This window comes from Rattus norvegicus, chromosome 1 (assembly GCF_021556685.1).
Source record: "Rattus norvegicus strain SHRSP/BbbUtx chromosome 1, alternate assembly SHRSP_T2T, whole genome shotgun sequence".
Taxonomy (NCBI): Eukaryota; Metazoa; Chordata; class Mammalia; order Rodentia; family Muridae; genus Rattus; species Rattus norvegicus.
In genome coordinates this window covers 84,774,623-84,794,909 of record NC_141534.1, presented here as the reverse complement: position 1 = coordinate 84,794,909, position 20,287 = coordinate 84,774,623, and the positions used below count along the sequence as shown (strand labels likewise).

General features: G+C 43.8%; 1 protein-coding gene across 4 annotated transcripts; it reads right to left on the bottom strand.

Annotated features, from left to right (window-relative positions):
• Positions 1-4,098: 4,098 nt before the first annotated feature.
• On the bottom strand, positions 4,099-16,953 carry Znf8 (zinc finger protein 8). 4 transcript variants are annotated; one of them, XM_087591863.1, is made up of 5 exons: positions 16,773-16,953; positions 16,273-16,691; positions 13,398-13,524; positions 13,055-13,150; positions 4,099-6,376 (listed from the first exon to the last, which is right to left on the bottom strand). In XM_087591863.1, the coding sequence occupies exons 2-5, from the start codon at positions 16,273-16,275 to the stop codon at positions 4,938-4,940; spliced, it is 1,665 nt and encodes a 554-aa protein (XP_087447989.1). In that variant the 5' UTR covers positions 16,276-16,691; positions 16,773-16,953; the 3' UTR covers positions 4,099-4,937.
• Between the last annotated feature and the right edge of the window lie 3,334 nt (positions 16,954-20,287).

Sequence of the window (20,287 nt, the reverse complement as noted above, 5' to 3'; positions counted from 1 at the left end):
TTTGAACGTAACCAGTCTTGGCTAACTAACACTAACCACGTGAGACAGCTAGGGGTGGGATAGGGGTGAGAGGGCATTTCAACATTAGGAACAGCTCCCAGACTTCTGGGCAAGGTGCCTGACTTGGAGGCCTTTACTGTTAGGATTTAAATTGTCTACAAGTTTGCCTGTCTTTGAGCTCCATACAAAGTGAACGGTGCGCTGAGTCTGTTTAACAGCCCCAGATCCATGCTATCAAACTTCATGGAGAGCAGCCACAGGATGCATGTATTGAGGGACTGTGCCTCAGAAAGATGTAGAGTGGTCAGTGCTGTGAGGAGAAAATTGGTAGGTAGTACAGCAATCTTAATCAAATCCAGTTCAGGTGAGAAAGCAACATTTTTGCTACTTCCAACAGAGACAAGGGTATTGAGCAGGCTCCTAGCAGATGGATTTGCTCTGTACCCACCTTGTTTGCAAGCTGGGGACAGCAGAGGGGTCATTGAGGGATGGCAGCACTCAGTTGTGGACACAACTGATTCTGTGAAGCAGCGAGGGAGAGGTGAAGGTTGGCACTAGGGAAATGGGTGACTCTTTCCAGGGATTGGAAGAGAAAAAGACAGAGCCCTTCTCAATTGTCTCTTACCTGCAGTCACTAGAGGTTAGGAATGCTAAACACTACCATTCCAAACCTCTTATGACAGATAGTCCTGTGAGTCATTTTTGGCCAACAAATTATAAGTGGGTATATGACAAAGGCTTCTGGGAAGGCCCTTCTTTGAAATATCATGGGAAAGGTGAGTATTGGCCTGCCTTAGTTTTCTATTTCTCCCAGTGTCGATTACAGATGCAATGACTGAGGCTTTAGCAGTTTGCTCAGGACCATGAGAAAAAGGCAAAAAGACAAAAACAAACAAAACCCCCAAAAATAAACAAACTACCCACCCACCCAACCGACCAAAAAAACCCACAGCATCACTTCCAACATAAAGCGAGCCACTGAAATCTTAACTACTGTAAACTTGGGTGCTCATATGAGTGTCTGACTTCATTGTTTTCTAATGTAACATACCTAGTTACCTTTGTTCTGGTAATTAGTAATATTTGCTCTGGGCCTAATTTTCTTCATTTAGAATATGGTTGCACTATCTGTGTCTGTCTACCTATCTATGTGATTTTGACACAGGGTTTTTCTGTGTAATCCTGGATATCTTGGACCAGGCTAGCTTCATACTTAAGAGATTTGCCTGCTTCTGCCCCTGCCTCCTGAGTGCTGGGATTAAAGGTCTGTGTCACACTTCCTAGCTCATCTAGAACACGCTATTTCATAAGGTCAGCCAGCTGATACTCCTTTTCTTTGTGAGTGAAAAGCTACCAGCCAACGTATAACAGCTGAGTTGTTATGAAAAGTCAGACTTGGCGAAGGAAATGAGAGGCCAACTTCAGAGGGAAATGCGAGTGCAGAGAAGCAAATACAGGATATCAACAGGGTCTTATGGTTAACAAAATGCTAATCCAAAATATCCTGGGAGCCAGGTATACTCCAAAGGAGACCCCATCAGTTTTGGGGTTCTAGGATAAGAACAAAGGTAAGAAGCTGTGATGGTCGGGGGTTCTGATGCTGGTCCACATAGTGGCAAGAACTGCTGCTGTGTTGTTAGGATCACTGTTCAAGGCAGTGTACCGACGCGACAGGCAACTGTTCTGTACAACTAAAAGATTTCATTCAGTGTCCCTGGGGCACAAGCATTTGACTATAGCTGAGTTGTGCATATTTCATAGTTTATTACCTTTTAGATTAAGTAGGTTTCCTGGATCTGTGACAAACCAGAGATAATAATAAATGTGCTTTTGTCAGGAACTTCATGGACACAGATTGAGAACCTCACCTCCATCCCCTTTTGTCTTAACAGAACATGTGGAGGAAAGCAATTAGATAAGGGTGAAGTTCCCTGTAAATATTAAAGTGGTCATTACTATCTTGCTTTGGGGGCCCGGAGAGATGACTTGATGGTTAAGAGTACTGTCTGGGGGCTGGGGATTTAGCTCAGTGGTAGAGCGCTTACCTAGGAAGCGCAAGGCCCTGGGTTCGGTCCCCAGCTCCGAAAAAAAGAACCAAAAAAAAAAAAAAAAAAGAGTACTGTCTGGGGCTGGAGAGATGGCTCAGAGGGTAAGAGCACCGACTGTTCTTCCAGAGGTCCTGAGTTCAAATCCCAGCAACCACATGGTGGCTCACAGCCATCTAAAATGGGATCCAATGCCCTCTTCTGGCATGTCAGCTCTATATGCAGAAATACCACTCATATAATAAAGAAATGAATTTTTTAAAAAAGTATCTTGCTTTGAATAAAGCTTTTTTTGTCATTAAGAGCTGACAGGAAGGCTTTCTCCTGTAACAACCCCATACAACGTGAAACATAGGGGGGAGGAGCTTTGAGAACAATGGGAGTCATGTGATCTTAAAGGGTACCCCCTTAGCACAGCTCAGTGTCTTGATACCAAATGGGAAATCAGTTTACTATATCAAAGTTATTCAAGTAACAAACAAAAGACTAAGAAACAGCTCAACTAAAAGATTTAAGAAAGAAACCAAACACACCGTATAGATCTTGTGTAGATTATGAAGCAACCAGGAACGTCTGGATGCTGGATATTTTTTTTCTATTTTTCTATTTTTTGGAGCTGGGGACCGAACCCAGGGCCTTGCGGTTGCTAGGCAAGCGCTCTACCACTGAGCTAAATCCCCAACCCCTGGATGCTGGATATTTGATGGTATTTGTTACATATACGTAATATCTTCCCTTGAGATGTAAAAGAATAACTTCTCCCTAAATATTTTTTGCTCCTGTTTAGAAGAGTATATAATCAATAACCCCAGGACACTGTTTTCATTCAAATTCTGACCCAGAAGCACTGCTCAAATACCAACATGGCAAAACCCCAAAATGATGGGCCTTGTGTGATTATGCAAAAGGTTCTGTCCATGGATCAATGTGGTTATGGTTATATACACTTAAAGTCTTAGCCTTTTACAAATATATTCAGAGAGATGTATTGTTTTCTGGGGTGGATGTGAAACAATACAGGGAGGAACAGGGATGAGGAGGTGGGTGGGAGACCCAGTGAAAATATATCATTCTAGAAGATCTATTGTTAAGTGCTAAAAGATTATCCAGAAAGATAAAGGAATTCTTCACCTTGAATATAGATACTGCAAATCGGTGATTTACTTAACACTAATATAAACAAATACGTGTGTGTGTGTGTGTGTGTGTGTGTGTGTGTGTGTGTGTGTGTACACTGTATTTGTTAAGAATAACTCACATGGGGCTGGAGATAAGGCTCAGTGGTTAAGAGCACTGACTGCTCTTTTAGAAGTCCCGAGTTCAAATCCCAGCAACCACATGGTGGCTCATAATCATCTGTAATGAGATCTGATGCCCTCTTCTGGTGTGTCTGGAAGACAGCTACAGTGTACTTATATATAAAATAAATAAATCTTAAAAAAAGCGAGAACTCAAAAAAAAAAAAAAGAGAGAACTCAAATGACTGTTAATAAAGCATTGTTCAATCAATTTAGTTTAGAAAAGGTGAGTTATTTGGGGACTGAACTTAGGGCCTTTTACATGCCAGGCTAATGTTCTATTACTGAGCCACACCCCAATCCCCTGGGTTGAGTTTATATCAGGGCTTTTCCATGTTGATATTATTGATATATTTGGACTAGAAAATTCTTTGAAGAGCTACCCTGGACACTTAAGTATGTTGAGTAGTATCCTTGGCCTCTACCCAGATACCAGTAGCATCTTTCAACTTGCAGGGACAAAAATGACTCCATACATTACCAAATGTCCTCTGAGGACAAATTATTGCAAGTGGATACCTCTGATTAACAACAACTCTAGATATTTCAAGATAGTGGTTTCCATAGGAGCTGTGACTCCTTTAGAGGATGCTGTAGAATTATGTGGGTGCTTCTCTGTCAGATGATGTACTGAAACAGGACAAGAGTCAAGCATGCTGCAATGACTGTCAAGTGCAGAACTGAGCCACACAGAAACAAACACTACTTTGTGTACATTTGGAATTTGGGCAGAGTTTCCCACAAATACAATAGTATTTTGATTTGTTCAAACTTTTATAAGAATTCATTACTATTTTGCAATATCACTTTGGCATGATAAAGTCCTTTATGGTATTATTTGTAGACAGCAGTATACCTTGAACCAGTCTGAAAGTTTCAGACCATGATCTCCTGGTCAAATGGGCCCACACGGGACATGGTAAGATACCACACTAACACAGTACACCATAAATTACTTTAACTATCCTTTACAAAGAACTTGGGGGAACGATTGCAGCTCCCAGGAAAGGCAGTAGCTGGCCATTGGTGAAGCTAAGCTGGGAGGAACAGACAAATGGGGAGTGGGACTGGGAGCAGCCGATCTTGGAGCTAAACCAGGATCAAGGGCCACAGTCCCGGGCAAAGGCAGAAGCTTGCTTTTTAAAATAACACACAACAGGGGTCATGTGTTATTTCCAAACTATGCCTGTGCAGAGGTTTTTATTACTGGTAAACTCATTTTGGGATAATGGAGAAGATATCTCAAGGTGTCTGTTGTTGCTGGGTTTAGTGGCATTTAGCCACAATCCCAGAATTAGGGAGGTGAATGAAGACAGAAGGATCAGAAAATTCAGGGTCATCCTTGGATATATAGTGAGTTTGAGGCCAGCTTGGGCCACATGAGACCTTGTCTCAGAAAACAAAGAGGCTGTCCTTAAACAGGAACTGAGTTTGATACATTTGAGAAACACCAACCTCAACTGTGTGGGAGGCACCACTTCCTTACAAAGTCAGAGGTCACTACTGACATTAAGCCATCTTCTCTTGCCACCCATACACTGTGGATGTAATGTTTGTGCCTGGTAACTCAAAAGTTATCTAAAAAATCATCTCTCTATCTAGATTCTCTGATGTCAAACAGCATGGAATTGCCCACTGAAGGTTCTTCTACCCCAATAACATGCACAGAGTTTTTCTCCTGCATAATTTCATGAAGGTCAAACAAGGCCAGGGCTCTGCTTGCTTGTCCTGCCTTTGCCTGGGCTATTGGAACCTCTTTTGAATTTGAGTGTGGATTCCGGATGAGTTTTGAGCCTGGTCTACAGTGTTGTTCCCGTCTTCGGCTACGTCCACGTACTGGTTCTTCCTCTCTGTTGTGGGTTATCTGATGTCGGATGAGGTGAGAACTCTGAATGAAACACTTTCCACACTGATTACATTTAAAGGGCCTATCGCTCTGTTGAGTCCTTTCACTTTGACTTAATGGTGGGTCACAGCTGAGGGGTTCTGTCCACTCGAGCTTTGTTAAAGCTGGTGCCTGCTCAAAGATCAGCCTCTGTCGGCACTCATAGGGTTTCTCACCAGCATGCTTCCGCTGATGCTGGGCCAGGGAAGAACTGTGCCTGAAGCCCTTTCCACAGTGATTACACTCATATGGCCTTTCCTCAGTGTGAGTCCTCAGGTGCAGGAAGAGGCAAGTGGTCCGGGAGAAGGATTTCCCACAAACGCTGCAGGTATAAGGCTTCTCCCCAGTGTGTGTCCTCTTGTGTCGACCCAGGGATGAATTCTGATTGAAGGCCCTTCCACAGTCCTGACACTCATAGGGTTTCTCTCCAGTGTGAATTCTCCTATGGACTGTAAGGTGTGTACTGTGGCAAAAAGATTTTCCACATTCATCACACTTATAAGGTTTGTCTCCGGTGTGGATTCGCTCATGTTGAACAAGGGAAGAGTTTTGGCTGAAGGCTTTCCCACACTCTTTGCACATGTAAGGTCTTTCTCCCGTATGGATTCTCTTGTGCACTGTAAGATGTGCATTATGGTTAAATGACTTCCCACAGTCAGTACACTTATAGGGTTTATCTTGCACTTGACTTTTTGTGAGTTCTGTAATGGGCATAATCTGATCAAAGGCTTTTTGACTGCCATTGTCATCAAAAGGCTGTGATGCTGGGGAGTCTGTCTGTTGACTGACTAAGCTTGGGTTATGTTCTGAATTTTTAACTTGTGAGCCATAAGTATAGCCATACTCTATTCTAGAAATATCTGGTAATAGATCTGTGTTTAAGCCAAGAACACAGGTTTCTACAAGTCCAAGGCTTTTATAGCTTTGACTTTGAACTGGTATCTCTTTGGGGCCATTCAACTGCCCTAAGTTACTCTGGTCCTTCTTGAGTGCCTGCCTCTGGCCATCACTTTCCCGATATATCCCTGTCATAGAATGACAAGAAACAGCCTTTGCAAACCCATCCTTTTCTGTAATGGGGGATGGTTTCATTTTTGGGAGGTCCTGGTCCTTGAGCAGTGTGTGGTCTTCAGGTTCAAGAATCCAACCTGAAAGAAAAACAAAGAGCTCTGAGTAGTTACGGGAAAATGAGGAGAGAGCCACGTTCTAATACCCTGGACCTTAATGACCTGCCTTGGTAAGACCTGATTCTCCTCTTGACATCAACTATCTCTACCCTTAACTATAGCTTCACTCCTGGGCCAAGCACTGGAAACAAAATAAAAACGTACTATTTTCTTGCAAGGACACTGTGACATCCTACCATAAACCTAGTGCCCCAAAGTAGCTGTGTTTTGTATTTTATAATATGAAGTCCTAAAGTCCAGATGCCAGCTGGGCTGTTTTTTCCTGGAAGCTCCACAGAAGAACCTATGGAAGTCAGTAGTTAGCATCTTCAGATCTCTCTCAATAGTCTCTACTTCTGTTGTCACATATCCTTTTCTTGCTGTGAACCTCTTGCTTCTTATAATTACTCTTATGCTTCCATTGGCCTCACCTTATAGACAGCTGGTTTTTTTTTTTTTTTTTTTTTTTTGGTTCTTTTTTTTCGGAGCTGGGGACCGAACCCAGGGCCTTGCGCTTCTTAGGCAAGCGCTCTACCACTGAGCTAAATCCCCAACCCCTGTTTTTTTTTTTTTAAAGATTTATTTATTTTTATTTATTATAACTACACTGTAGCTGTTTTAGACACACCAGAAGAGGGCTTCAGATCTCATTACAGATGGTTGTGAGCCACCATGTGGTTGCTAGGAATTGAACTCAGGACCTCTGGAAGAGCCAGTGCTCTTAACCACTGAGCCATCTCTCCAGCCCTAAACAGCTGGTTTTAGGGATCAGGAATTACACTTTATGGAGGACCATGCTTCCCTTCATTGACCACTCTTATACACGCAGGCATCCACCGAGGTCAGAGGGCACTGGATCCCTGGAACTGGAGTTATAGGTACTTGTGAGCCAACTTGTGGGTTTTGGGAACAGAACCCATATCCTTTACAAGAGCAGTAGGGGCTCTCAACTGCTGACTCATCTTTCCAGCCCCACCCTTAGATTCTTGAGGCCTCTCACCTGCTTAAGACTCACCCATGACACACATGAATGTGTTCATTCGTTATCTGTGCCTGGAACTGACAGGTGCTAAAGATTCAAAAACATCTGTCTCAGTGAATGCTGGAGGGATTAAAGGGCAAACCAAAAGCCCGGCCACAGGAGAAAAGCTGGAGAAGCTGAGACTGGCTGGACATGCTCTTTGCCACCTCTGCACAGCACACAGAGGGACTTAATAAAATGTGAGTCATTCTGGGCTGGGGAGATGGCTCAGTGGTTAAGAGCACTGACTGCTCTTCCAGAGGTCCTGAGTTCAAATCCCAGCAACCACACGGTAGCTCACAACCATCTGTAATGGGATCTGATGCCCTCTTCTGGTGTGTCTGAAGATAGCTACAGTGTACTTATAATAAATAAATCTTTAAAAAAATGTGAGTCATTCCATACAAAATTTTATACCTGAAGATAATACGTTATATAGTTTGTGAAAATGTTCTTAAAATAAAACAACTTATTGGGCTGGAGAGATGGCTCAGTGGTTAAGAGCACTGACTGCTCTTCCAGAGGTCCTGAGTTCAAATCCCAACAACCACATGGTGGCTCATAACCATCTGTAATGAGATCTGATGCCCTCCTCTTCTGGTGTGTCTGAAGACATTGACAGTATACTTACATATGATACATGAATAAATCTTAAAAAAAAAACAACTTATTTATACCCGTATGTCCACAGTAGCACTACTCTTAACAGCCCAGAGTGCAAAGAACCCAAATGCCCATCAACTAGTAAATGGAAAATAAAACATGAGTGTAGGGAACACAGCTCAGTGGTGGAGTAGTTGCCCAGCATGTATGAGGCCCTAAGGTTCTATTCCCTGAATAACAACAAACAAACCAGCTAATGATGATCTACCCAGTCAATGAAATATTCAGTCATAAAAAGGACGGATATGTGAATAGACACTGTTACATGGAGGGACTTTGAGGAAAAGAAGTCAGACACGAATGTCGCAAACTGAAGGTCCACTGATTGAGAAAGGTCCCAAACAGGCAAATCCATAGGCAGTCCAAATGAGTGACTGTCAAGAGGAAGGGAAGATAGATGGGGACTGCTAACAGGCAACTTTTCTGGTGGTGGATAAGGTCTAAATGTTTGTATTCTCTTAAAATTTGTATATGTAAATCCTAATCCCTGTTTTGATAGTATTTACAAATGGGGCTTTGGAGAATATGAGGTCACGAAGTCCTTGTGATAGACTAGTGCCCTTCTAAAAGGGGACATTGGAGTCTTACTCCTTACCCACCTCCCCTTTTCTTCTGAGGAAGGAGCAGCCATTCATCCATAGATGAGAAAGGGGCCTCTATCATGAACCAAATCAACTTTCAGCCTCTAGAACTGTAAGAAATAAGAACCTGCTTTTTACAATCACCTAAACAGTGATGAGACACAGAAGTAGACACTGGTGATGGACAATCTGTGAATACACTCCATCACCACTGGATTATATAATAGGTGGGGTTTTTTTCTTCTTTTTTTGTCTTTTTTGATTTGTTTTTGTTTTGCTGAACTGTGTATCAGGTCCAGGGCTTCATGCACACAACTCAATCTTTACCTCCAATTTTAAATGGGAATATCATATGGTATATGAATCCTAATGCAGTTGTTGCCAAAAGCCCAAATAGACCTTCTCTTCTTTCCACCCTGCTTACCCCTCTGCTCACCATGCAGATCACTTCTGATGATAGACTGTGCTCTCTCCTTTTGTCCACCATTCACTCTGACCTCACTTCTTCTTTTACACGGTTCCCTGCAGGCCTCCTTACTGTCCCTCCCACCACATCCCGTGCTGCTTTCTCTGCCTGGAGCATGCATCTCCAGCCACCTGCCTGCTTCAGTGTTATCTCTGAAAAGAGGCAATTCTGTGTGTCCTGGAGGTATGTATCCTCTACCCTGTTTCTCAGGCAGGCTTTCTGTTTGTTTGTTTGTTTGAACCATCACCTCCTGATATTTTTACTTCAAAACCCTGGCTGAATGAAGGCTCATCTCAGTCTGGAAGTCTTATTTTCTGCTACACTCCTAGCATCAAAAGCATGATATAGGTGAGTCCTCAGGAATGCTTGCTGAATGAACTTCTGAGCTGAGCTATTAAAATATAGCCTCAGGGCAAACCCTGGTCCAGACCAATGTTGCCAAAGGGAAGAGGGGTGAAGAGGACCCAGAGTAGGGAGTAGTGGCCTACTGCTAGCAGTAGGGCATCTACACAAGTATTAATGCAAAGTATGTTTCCATTTTAACAGGGCTCTCCAAGCCACTACTGAGGGTTGAGCTGGTGTAACCAGGTCAGGCCAGGAATAGTTGAAGGTATCAATGCTGTTGAATTCACCTGGGGCTTTCACAGCTCCAGTCGACCTGGCACCAGATTTTTGAGCCATAGTGTTTAGAAAGTCATAGTTCTCCAGAGTGAGACTGTGGTAAGAGGAATCAAGGGTAGGGTTGAGACTACAGTACACCAGGAAACTATAAGAGGGAACCTAAGAAACAAAGCAAGATGCAACAGGCCCACCAAATCACATGGCTGTACTGGGAGGGGGTCTACCTAGATAAGCACTCTTTAAAACAAAACAATTACTCTCATTGGATAAAGAGTGTGCTAAACTGAAAGATAGCCCCTCAAAGATAACCACATTCTAGTCATTGGACCCTGTTACACGGCAAAGAGGATATTGTAAATTTAAAACATTTTTAATTGAAATTTAATTTTTTATTTATGTGCATGTATGTGAAGCACAGCACATGTGTGAGGGGGCCTGAGGTCAAAAGAGGGCATCAGATCTCCCAGAACTACAGTTAGAGATAGTTGTGAGCCACCTGACAGGGGTGCTGGAACCAAAGTCAGGTTTTTTTGTTTTTTGTTTTTTTTTTTTTGCAAGAAGAGAAAGCGCTCTTTTTTTTCTTTTAAAGATTTATTCATTTATTATATATAAGTACACTGTAGCTGTCTTCAGATACACCAGAAGAGGGCACCAGATCTCTTTACAGATGGTTGTGAGCCACCATGTGGTTGCTGGGAATTGAACTCATGACCTCTGGAAGAGCAGTCAGGTGCTCTTAACCGCTGAGCCATCTCTCCAGCCCGAGAAAGTGCTCTTAACTGATGAGCTACCTCTCTGGGTCCAAATTAAGACTACTGAAAGTGTGCAGTTCTCTGGAGATTCTATGGCTCCATGAGCCAGAGTCTGAGAGGAAAGTGAGGCAGTGGATACATAGCTGAGTGATATGTTATGCAGAAGGCCCCACGAGCCATGGTACACGGGCAACTTCTGCACATTAGGAGGAACAAGGCAATGGAACCTCTCCCGGTACTGCCAGAGCAGTTGGCCCTGATGAACCACTTTCTACTCCAACTAACTTCCACACATTCGAGAAAATACATAATTGAATCTGTGGGCCTTTTTTTGGGACACGGTTTTACAGAGGCTTTTCCTGCAGGGTGATTGGGATTACAGGAGTTCACTATCATAATCAGCCAAATCTGTATTTTTCCCAACCACTTTGCCACAGTACTTTGCTTCAGTAGCAGTAGGGCATCTACACAAGTATTAATGCAAAATATGTTTCCATTTTAACAGGGCTCTCCAGAGGCCTTTGTTTCTAGAACACATATGACTTAATAGTTTCTGCAACAATTCTGATGCCACACCTACTGTGCAAGCCAGTCAAGGCTTAGTTATTTTAGAACCTAGATTCAATCAGGGCATACGCTGTCAGTGGAAAGGATGTGTCTAGATGAGTCGGATTTGCTCCTGACAACAAAGTTGGAAGCAGCATTGGCAACAACCGACAAAGAAGGAAGAAATGGATCTGCTGCAGACTCATGAACCTGAGAGAGAGTGTCACACCTCTTCATAGAAGTCAGCTTGCCTCGTTGCAGCCCTGGGTAGCACTTAGAAGCATTTGGGTGGGTTGACTGCAGGCTGCTGGTTATATGTCACCAAAGCCATACTGTATCCACTCCAGCTGTCAAGGGTCCCAGGGTACCAGTCCTATTTAATTATCTATTAGACCTTTCCTTTCCACCGTCCCTAGTAAACAGTGTCTGGATAAGAGCAAGTAATCCAGTCCCGATCAGAGTGTTGGGACAAGGGAACACATGTCGGGCACTGTTCCCATTGCCTCCCTTCCTTCTCATCAGGAACAATGGATATGATGGCCAGAGCTACTGTAGTCACACAGTAATCCTGAGTAACACGGAACCAACAGCCCTGGCACATCTCTAAAATGCCAAGCTAGCACCAGTGCCAGCTAAGTCGGGGGTCCTGCTTTTTAAAAGCAATATTTCCTTCTCCTTCTGAGTTTCTCTTAACGTAGATTTAAGGCTTTTTGATTTGTTTTTCAGACAGGATCTTACAATATATATCCCTAGCTTGCCTGGATCTCAATATTTAGACTAGGCTGACTTTGAACTCACAGAGATCTACCTGTATCTGCCTCCTGAGTGCTGGGATAAGAACATGCGTCACCACATCAGGCCAAAGTTGTTTTTTTTTTTTTTTTAAATTTTTAAATTTTTAGATTTATTTTATTCATGTGAGTGCTTTGCCTGCACATATGTCTGTGTACCACCTGAATGAGTCTTCTTGTGGGTGCTGGGAATTGAACTTGGGTCCTGGGCAAGAACAACAAGGGTTCTTAACCACTGAGCCAACTTTTCAGCCCTAGGACAAGTTTTTAATACTTAAATAGAATTTGTTCTGATAATAGACTAACAGAAGGGTCTGGGGAACAGGTTTGCAGACTCTAACATGCAAGAACTGAATGGAAGGCCAGGATGAAAGTCAGGAAGAGGATGCTGGGAAGGCTAATGAGAAAGGGCATAGCCTGAAAAGTAAGATGCAGCAGAAACACGATCACTGCTGGAGAGGAAGGAAATGGCTCTTGTGAGCACAGGAGGATGGGCCAGTGGACCCTCCAGAAATATAAGACAACTGGCCAAGCTGACAGGCTAGGGGAAGTTTGCTCACAGGCTGGCCTTTGGGAGTGTTAGGGAACTTGGACTTGGGGTGGGTTCCCACAATCCTAAAAGTTCACTGCTCTGTTTTTATTTCAAGCCCCAGAATCATGGAATGCACTAGGCAAAAGGTGTCCCTAGGACAGAATCCCATATTTCCTGGAGATCACAGTCATCACGTACTATCACAGCTCACTGCTGGGGGAACTGAGCACATTCTGAAGATCTGTAAACTCATGTCTGCTGCTTCTAGATCAGTGGTTCTCAACTGGTGGATCGTGATCCCTCCAGGGTCACATATCAGATAGCCTGTATATCAGATATTTACATTACAAATCATACCAGTAGCAAAATCAGTTATGAAGCAACAATGAAAATAATGTTATGGTTGGGGGTCACCACAACATGAGGAACTGTATAAAGGGTCACAGTGTTAGGAAGGTTGAGAATCACTCCTCTAAACTTTCCCTTCTAAACTTTCCTTTCACAGATTTTTCTCTGCGTCTTTGGCTATAACCAGTCATAGCTCTGAATCTGATGCTACGCCCTGTGAACCTCCTAAGAGAGGAATGGTTTTGAGGGCCCTGAAACAATATTCTTCCCTTAAGTGCATCTCCAGTGGTCTCCTAGAATCCCCCACAACTGGGGCACCCACTTGGTGGGGTTTTTTACCTGGATGGCAGGCCTGGGAGCCTCCTCTGTCTGCCACCCACAGCTCAGCACCTTGTTCCAGCTGGGAGATAACTGCAGGTTTGGGGAGATCAGGACCTGGAAATAGGAAAAGGCACAGGAAGTCGGAAGCTGCTCTGGGAAAAACAAGCCCTGGCTGCAGGCTCTTGACCATAGGGACATATGGGCATCTCACAGTCATGTGAAGGTTTTGCTCTGTGGCAGAAGGACACAAGAGTGTCCTACAGGGAATGAGGACTCAGGGTTACGTTAGAGCCCCATATAAGAGGCCCACAATCATAACTCAGGAAGATTCCACCACTACAGTGAGGGAAGCAGAGCTTACCCACAGAGAGAAGGTGCCCAAAGGTCTCCAGCATCACATCACGATACAGAGTCCTCTGGGTAGGGTCCAGCTGTCCCCACTCCTCTTGCGTAAAGTCCACAGCCACATCTCGGAAAGTCACTGGCTCCTGAAACATTTCCAGGCAACCTCGATTAGTTGGACCATCTACCTCTGTAGTAGAGGAAGAATAAGAGAAAACAGGCAGGCAGGGGTCTTGAGAAACTATACACTCTGACTGATGTGCCTCAGCCCCCATTGGGAGCCTACTGGGGCACTATGAGGTAGGCACAGGCTACCATGACAATATAGAGAGCACTTGGCAGCATCAACAAAGCCAGCCACAGCTGACCTATGACTGATCAGACAGACTAGACCACTGACATGCAGGTTTATGACCTCTAAAATTGGCTACTGGGTTTTATTTGTTTCTAAGTATGTTTTTGAGTGTTTGTGTGTATGCATGTGTACATGGAGGCCAGAAGACAACTTTGGGTGATCAGATCTTTGTCTTCTACACATTCTTCTATTGATGACTAGGCCACACCAGCATTATTTGTTATCTGATCACCAGTCCCCCGCCTCCACCCCCCCTTTAACGTACTATCTTAGCTCAGCTTTCAGTATCTTATCCAATGTTCAAGAGGTTCTTTCCTATACCAGTCCTTGACACCTTTCCTTCCTTTTCCATTTTTGTGTGTGATGCACATGTGTGTGCTCATGTGAGGGAGAATGTGCCTGCATGTGTGTGTGTGTGTGGAGGCCCAATGTTGACTTTGAGAATCATCTTCAGTTGCTCTTCCACCTTATCCACTGAGCAGGGTTTCTCAATCAAACCCAGAGCTCAAAGATATGGTTAGTCTCTACAGCCAACTTGCTCTGAGGCTCCCCTGTTTGTCTTCTGAGACTAGAATTATAGGTGGACCACCATGCCCAACTAGCCTTTATGTGGGTTCTGGGGATCTGAACTGAAGTCCTCATATCTGCATACATCTCTCCAGGCCTAATACTAAAAACATCCTTTTTTTTGCTTCTGAGACAGGATTTTCAGTATCCCAGGTTTGCCTCAGACAAACTATACTGGCAAAGATGATGCTGAATTTCTGATTCTCCTGCTTTTACCTCCCAAGCGCTGGGATTATAGGTATGCCCCACCACACCCAGTTTCTTGTTTGTTTTTTAATGTGGTGCTAGGGCTTCACACATGCTAGGCAAACTCTTCCCATTGAGCTAAATCCCCAACCCCAAAACAGTGGTTCTTAAGATGTGGGTTGCAACTCCTATGGGGGTTGCATATCAGATATTTACATTACAATTCACAACAGTAGCAAAATTATAGTTATGAAGTAGCAACAAAATGATTTTGTGGCTGGGGGTTACCACAATGTGAGGAACTGTATTAAAGAGTCACAGCATTGAGAACCACTGCTCTGAACATTTGAGTGGCTCCTTGTCACTTTTCAATAAAGGATGACCATACCCCCAAAGATATCCAGATACGTGCTCCTGGAACTTATGAATATTACAGTAGTAACACAGACTTGGTGGGTGTGGTAAAGATGCTCAAACAGGCATGTGTCCTGGGTTATCTAGGTGGCCTCTAAATGCAATCACACGTTTGAGATAGGTGTGAGTCTTGAGAAATTGGAAAGTAATGTGATCACCTAAGCAAACTGCTACCTTGCTGCTCTGAGGCTAGACAAAAGGCCACAAGGCAAGGGGTGCCAGGGCTTATAGCTCTTATAGCTGGAAAAGCAGACAACCTCCCCTAGGACTTGGTAGAAGTGTGGCTCTGCTCAGGGTGCTCATTTCTGACTTCTCATCTCTAGAATGTATCCTTTTTTTAAAAAAATTTTTTATTTTTATTTTTTTATTTCTGAGACAGGGTCCAGCCTGGCTTTGACTTGCTACAGCAACCACAAGAAACTAATGTACTAGAACTCTAAGGTCTCCACTTTTGGTCCTTGCTCCTGTGGAGGCTAGTCTCCAAAATGGCCCCTCAGTAATTCCCCAATCTGCTTGCAGCCATGCTGACTTCTATAACTGATAGGACACTGTGAAAATGACAGCATAGTCTGAGCTGAGGTCATAGGTGACAACACAGCTTCTACCTTGCCATCTTCTGGATCACATCACTCTTCAGGAAACTACACATTACATGGTGAGGCCTACGTGCTTCCATAGCAAGACCTACATGGAGAAACATTGAATTTTCATGCTAACAACATGTGAATGAATTATCTTGACAGTGGGTCTTCTACGTTCTGTCAAGTCTCAAGTAATAACTGTTGGACTGTCATTTTGAAAATAGCTTTAAGAGCCTACAGCAGATCTATAAATTGTCACTCTTGGATTCTTACCCGCCAGAAACCATGAAGTAGTATTTATTTCAGGTCACTACATTCTGTGTGTGCTACCTGTTACATGACAACAGTTTAAATACACTTCTCCTGTCTGTCTTATTGTTTATTCCTTGACAAACAATTAGCTTAATGACTGTTATCTGAGACTTGACTGGGGTTGGAGAATCCACCTTCACTATGACTCACAGCTGTTGTTAGGCCTCAGTTCTCAGTTCTATACTCTGGTCAAATTTCATGAAAAACTGAGATAACATGAATCTGATTATTTGAAATCTAAGACTATCATAAGCTCATTTTGCACACCAAATGTAAATAATGCAAATCTCCCCCAAGCAAACCAAATACCACCCTGCCCCCGACCTCCAGAACGTAATTTCAAAGTTGCAGAACTTATGTATGAATTGGTCTTGGCTTCTGCTAGGTAAACTACGGTGAACAGTATGAGCAGTCAATTTGTCTACAAGTGCAGAACTTTGACAACCAGGAGATTGACAAATATTGATAGCCATACCTACCATAGTTTCCCCAAGGCCCCGAAGAGTGGGACCCTCCAGTTTTACTAACTTGGTGCCTCTGTCCTGCGAAGTTATGCCTTACTTGCAAAATAGGGGTTCATGATGCGTAGGTTTCCCCAAAAGTCTGTTGACTCCGAGCTTCAGGACAGTTCTGAGGACCGTACCCGCATGTGGTTGCTCTGTATCGCTAGCCAGTCACCTGTCATTTCCAAGAAACGTCTCTCTGGATGAATGGGAGGGCGTTGGCTGGAGCGGGGTCGAAACCCTGAGCGGGGCCTGTTCTGTTCTTTGGGAAATGACCACCTCCTTCCCCCTCGACCCCATGGCACGGAGACAGGAGACTGAAGCAAGCACATTGTAGACGAGGGGAACTAGATTCGGACCCAGGCTCAGAGGATGAGCGATAGCGCTTGTTTCCCCTGTGGAAAAAGCGCCGTGGGTTACAGGCCAGTTTGTGGGGGATAGCGGGGCCCGGAGTCCACTCAGTCGTTTTTTGTTACCTGAAGTTGTGTTGCTTGAGGCCGCGAGGCAATCACCACTGTGGCCGCTTTGTCCTGCTGGTCCATCCCAGGCCAACAGGTCAGACACAGACGTCCAAGGCGACCCTAATCTAAAACGCAGCCCCGTAGTGGGGACCACCCGACCGGCCTCCCGCTGGACAATGGCGGCAGCACCAGGGACGCCGAGACTACAACTCCCAGAAGGCTACGCGCCGAGACTCAGCTCTGAACCAATGGAAGCTACTGCCAGTCCAACGTTGACCAATGGGGGAAGGACTGGCGTCTGGTCTAAGGAGGTGGAAACCACCTACAGGTCATGTTTAAGGATCAGGCATGGTACCAGTAGAGGCCGGCTTACATTCCGTTACCTGCGGATGTTGGCATCACTTGGGCTCCGAGTTCCCCGGAAATCATCCTCCCACCCCGACGACTGATTTAGGACATATATGCGTCTGCACTGTGAGGGGAACGCGCATCAGTAAGATATTGGTGTTAGAGTTGGTCAATCTGACTTACTGCTGGAATTAAACGCACAAGAGAGCCAGGGCTTTCCTCTTGTGCTGTGTACTCTGGTTACATAGAAAGTTAACCGAGACAAAATTATGTGAACATTTAAGAGCTTTCTTTATGTGATAGACTTTGAAGGACTAAATGATTGGAAGGCATCCCAGCACAACCATTTAAAGGTACACCTGTAATCCTAGCTTTTAAAAGATGGAGGCAATAGGAGTTCAGGGTCATATTCCACGATATAGCATGATCAAGGGACTCTGAGGGATTGGGGGTGGGGTGGAGGGGAAGGGTTTGGGAGATGGATGAGAAAGGACAGAAAACATACCACCCCCTCACACACACCACACAACCCTCCTCACACATTTTTGTTTTTGTTTTTAAAACAAACTAAGAACTACGCAGAGCTAGAAAAAAAAATGGTGGTGCATGCCTTTAAGAGGTAGGCAGATCTTTGAGTTCCAGGCCAGCCTGGTCTACACAGTGAATTCCAGGCAACTAGAGCTTCATAGAGACACCCTATCTCAAACAAACAAACAAACAAACAAACAACAACAACAACCACCATTATCAAAAACAAAAACAAAACAAACAAAAACCCAAACCAAACCAAACCAATCAAACAAAAAACCCCCAAGCAACCAACCAAAACAAAAGCAAACAGGAAAAAAAAAAAAAAAGGCAAGAAAAGAAAATGGGTGCTAGCTGGGTGGTGGTGGTACATGCATTTAATCCTAACACTAGGGAAGAATAGGCAGGCAGATTTCTGATTCCAGCCTAGTCTGGTGTACAGAGTGAGTTCCAGAACAGCCAGGGCTACAAAAGCCTGCCATGAGAAAAGAAAGAAAAAGAAAGAAAGAGGAAGAAAGAAAGAAAGAAAGAAAGAAAGAAAGAAAGAAAGAAAGAAAGAGAGGGGGAGGGAGGGGAGGAGGCAGGGAGGGAGGAAGGAAAAAGAAAAGAAAAGAGACAATGGGTACTTGCTGGTTCTCACTAGGCTGATGGTGTGGTGGGAAAAGACCAACAATAAACTATACCCTTAAAGAGACAGAGACCACCACGTGTGGAACAGCAGGCTCTGCCCTTCCTCCACTACCCCACCCCTCAGTATTGGATATTGAACCTAGGTCTTTATGCAGGAGTGGCAAGTGCTCTATTACAGAGCTACAGTTCCAGCAAACAGCAGGTCCTTTAATTCTCATCTTCCCTTCTCTGTCTCTCCCTCCTCTCAGCCCAGTAGTTTCCTTTGTTCTCTGCTGGCATTTTCCCCACCAGTCTCTGTGTAAATAGGTCTGACAATGACAGTAGTGTCATAATTGGTGCTCTGGGTCTGGGCTAGGTATTTCTAGGTTCTTGTCCTCTTTTTCAAATAATTGAAATTAAGAACGCACAGGAAAAAAGTAAGATAATGTTACTTGGAGCAAAGTGATATTACAGATTATGTAGGTACACTATTAAAGATTGACAGTGGGCCATGGGAATGAAGATTCTCACTGTCCAGATTATTGCTCAGGGAAATAGTCAGATTTTATAGGGCTCAAGAGAAGGGGGTGCTGGTGACTAGAGATGTAGTTTGGGTGGTTCTCTACTTTGATTGATAGGGTAAGTCATATATTCATTTTCTCTGCTGCGTTTGTCCTTTTTTATAATGCATCTGATTTTTTTTTTCTTTTCTTTTCTTTCGGAGCTGGGGACCGAACCCAGGGCCTTGTGCTTGCTAGGCAAGCGCTCTACCACTGAGCTAAATCCCTAACCCCCAATGCATCTGATTTTAAACACAAGTGTGCCCGATTATGTGTAAGCATAAGGTGGTAAATAAGAAGTTCTCCCTAAAAGTAACAGAGGACAAAGTTTTGCTTCCTTGTGCATGCATTGAAAACTAGTTCAGGCCAGAATAGCTTTTCCAGTCTGCATATACAGATATGTTAAGAATTTTCTAGAACAGAAACTGTCTAATTTGAACAGTGCCAAGGACAGGGAAACTTATACTACTGTTCAGAGATGGAGGTATGAATAGCCTGATGTCGATAGAGGTTCTGAGGTTACTAGGGGCATTGTTTGGAGAGGTGTGTGTGTACAGTATGTGGAACTGAAGAACCAGGTTGCCAAGTGTGTTGTTAAAGAGGACTATGTGTGCATAATCCCAAATCAAATAGGGGTTGGGGGTCCCAGGGTATTAAACTATGCTTACTGCTTCAGTATCAAGCAGTGCGGGGTGTTTTGAATGAGAAATTTCCCCATCACCTCAGGCATTTGAACAGTTGGTGGTGCTCTATGGGGTGCAGCCTTGCTGGAGGAGGTATGACACTGGGACGGGGGTGGGGGGGGTGTCCTTGCAACCACCAGAGCCAGCAAAGTAATGATCCACAGGAGGCAACAAGGTAGCTCAGTACAACAAGACTAAGTAGTTAGTGTTGGTTCAAACTTTGGAAGTCTAACTCCAAATAGTTTATTTTAGGCATGTTTAAGCACAGCACAATTTGGCTAAAACTTTGATGGTGATAATCCGGATCAGGCAGCTTGGGTTTGATGGAGCCACCAGTGTAGAGCTGCCACAGCACCACTAAAACAGGGTGATAGTTAAAAATTGGCTAACAGGGGCTGGAGAGATGACTCAGTGGTTAAGAGCACTGACTGCTCTTTCAGAGGTTCTGAGTTCAAATCTCAGCAACCACATGGTGGCTCAAAACCATCTGTAATGAGATCTGATGCCCTTATCTGGTATGTCTGAAGACAGTTATAGTGTACTTATATATAATAAATAAATAAATTAAAAAAAATTGGCCAACAGCCACTCAAGCTATTGGCAGCTTCTCTCATGTTGCAGCAGCCACTAAAGAAGTTATTTAAAAACTTTTCAAAAAGGATCTTATTTGGAAATAAAAGACATCTGAAATATGGAGTGCAAAAGTACTCTAGTAAAAAAAAAAGTACTCTAGTAATCCTGCCCCTTACCTTTGCCTATGATGTAAAAAAAAAAAAAAAAAGAAAAACAGGGTAAGGAATGT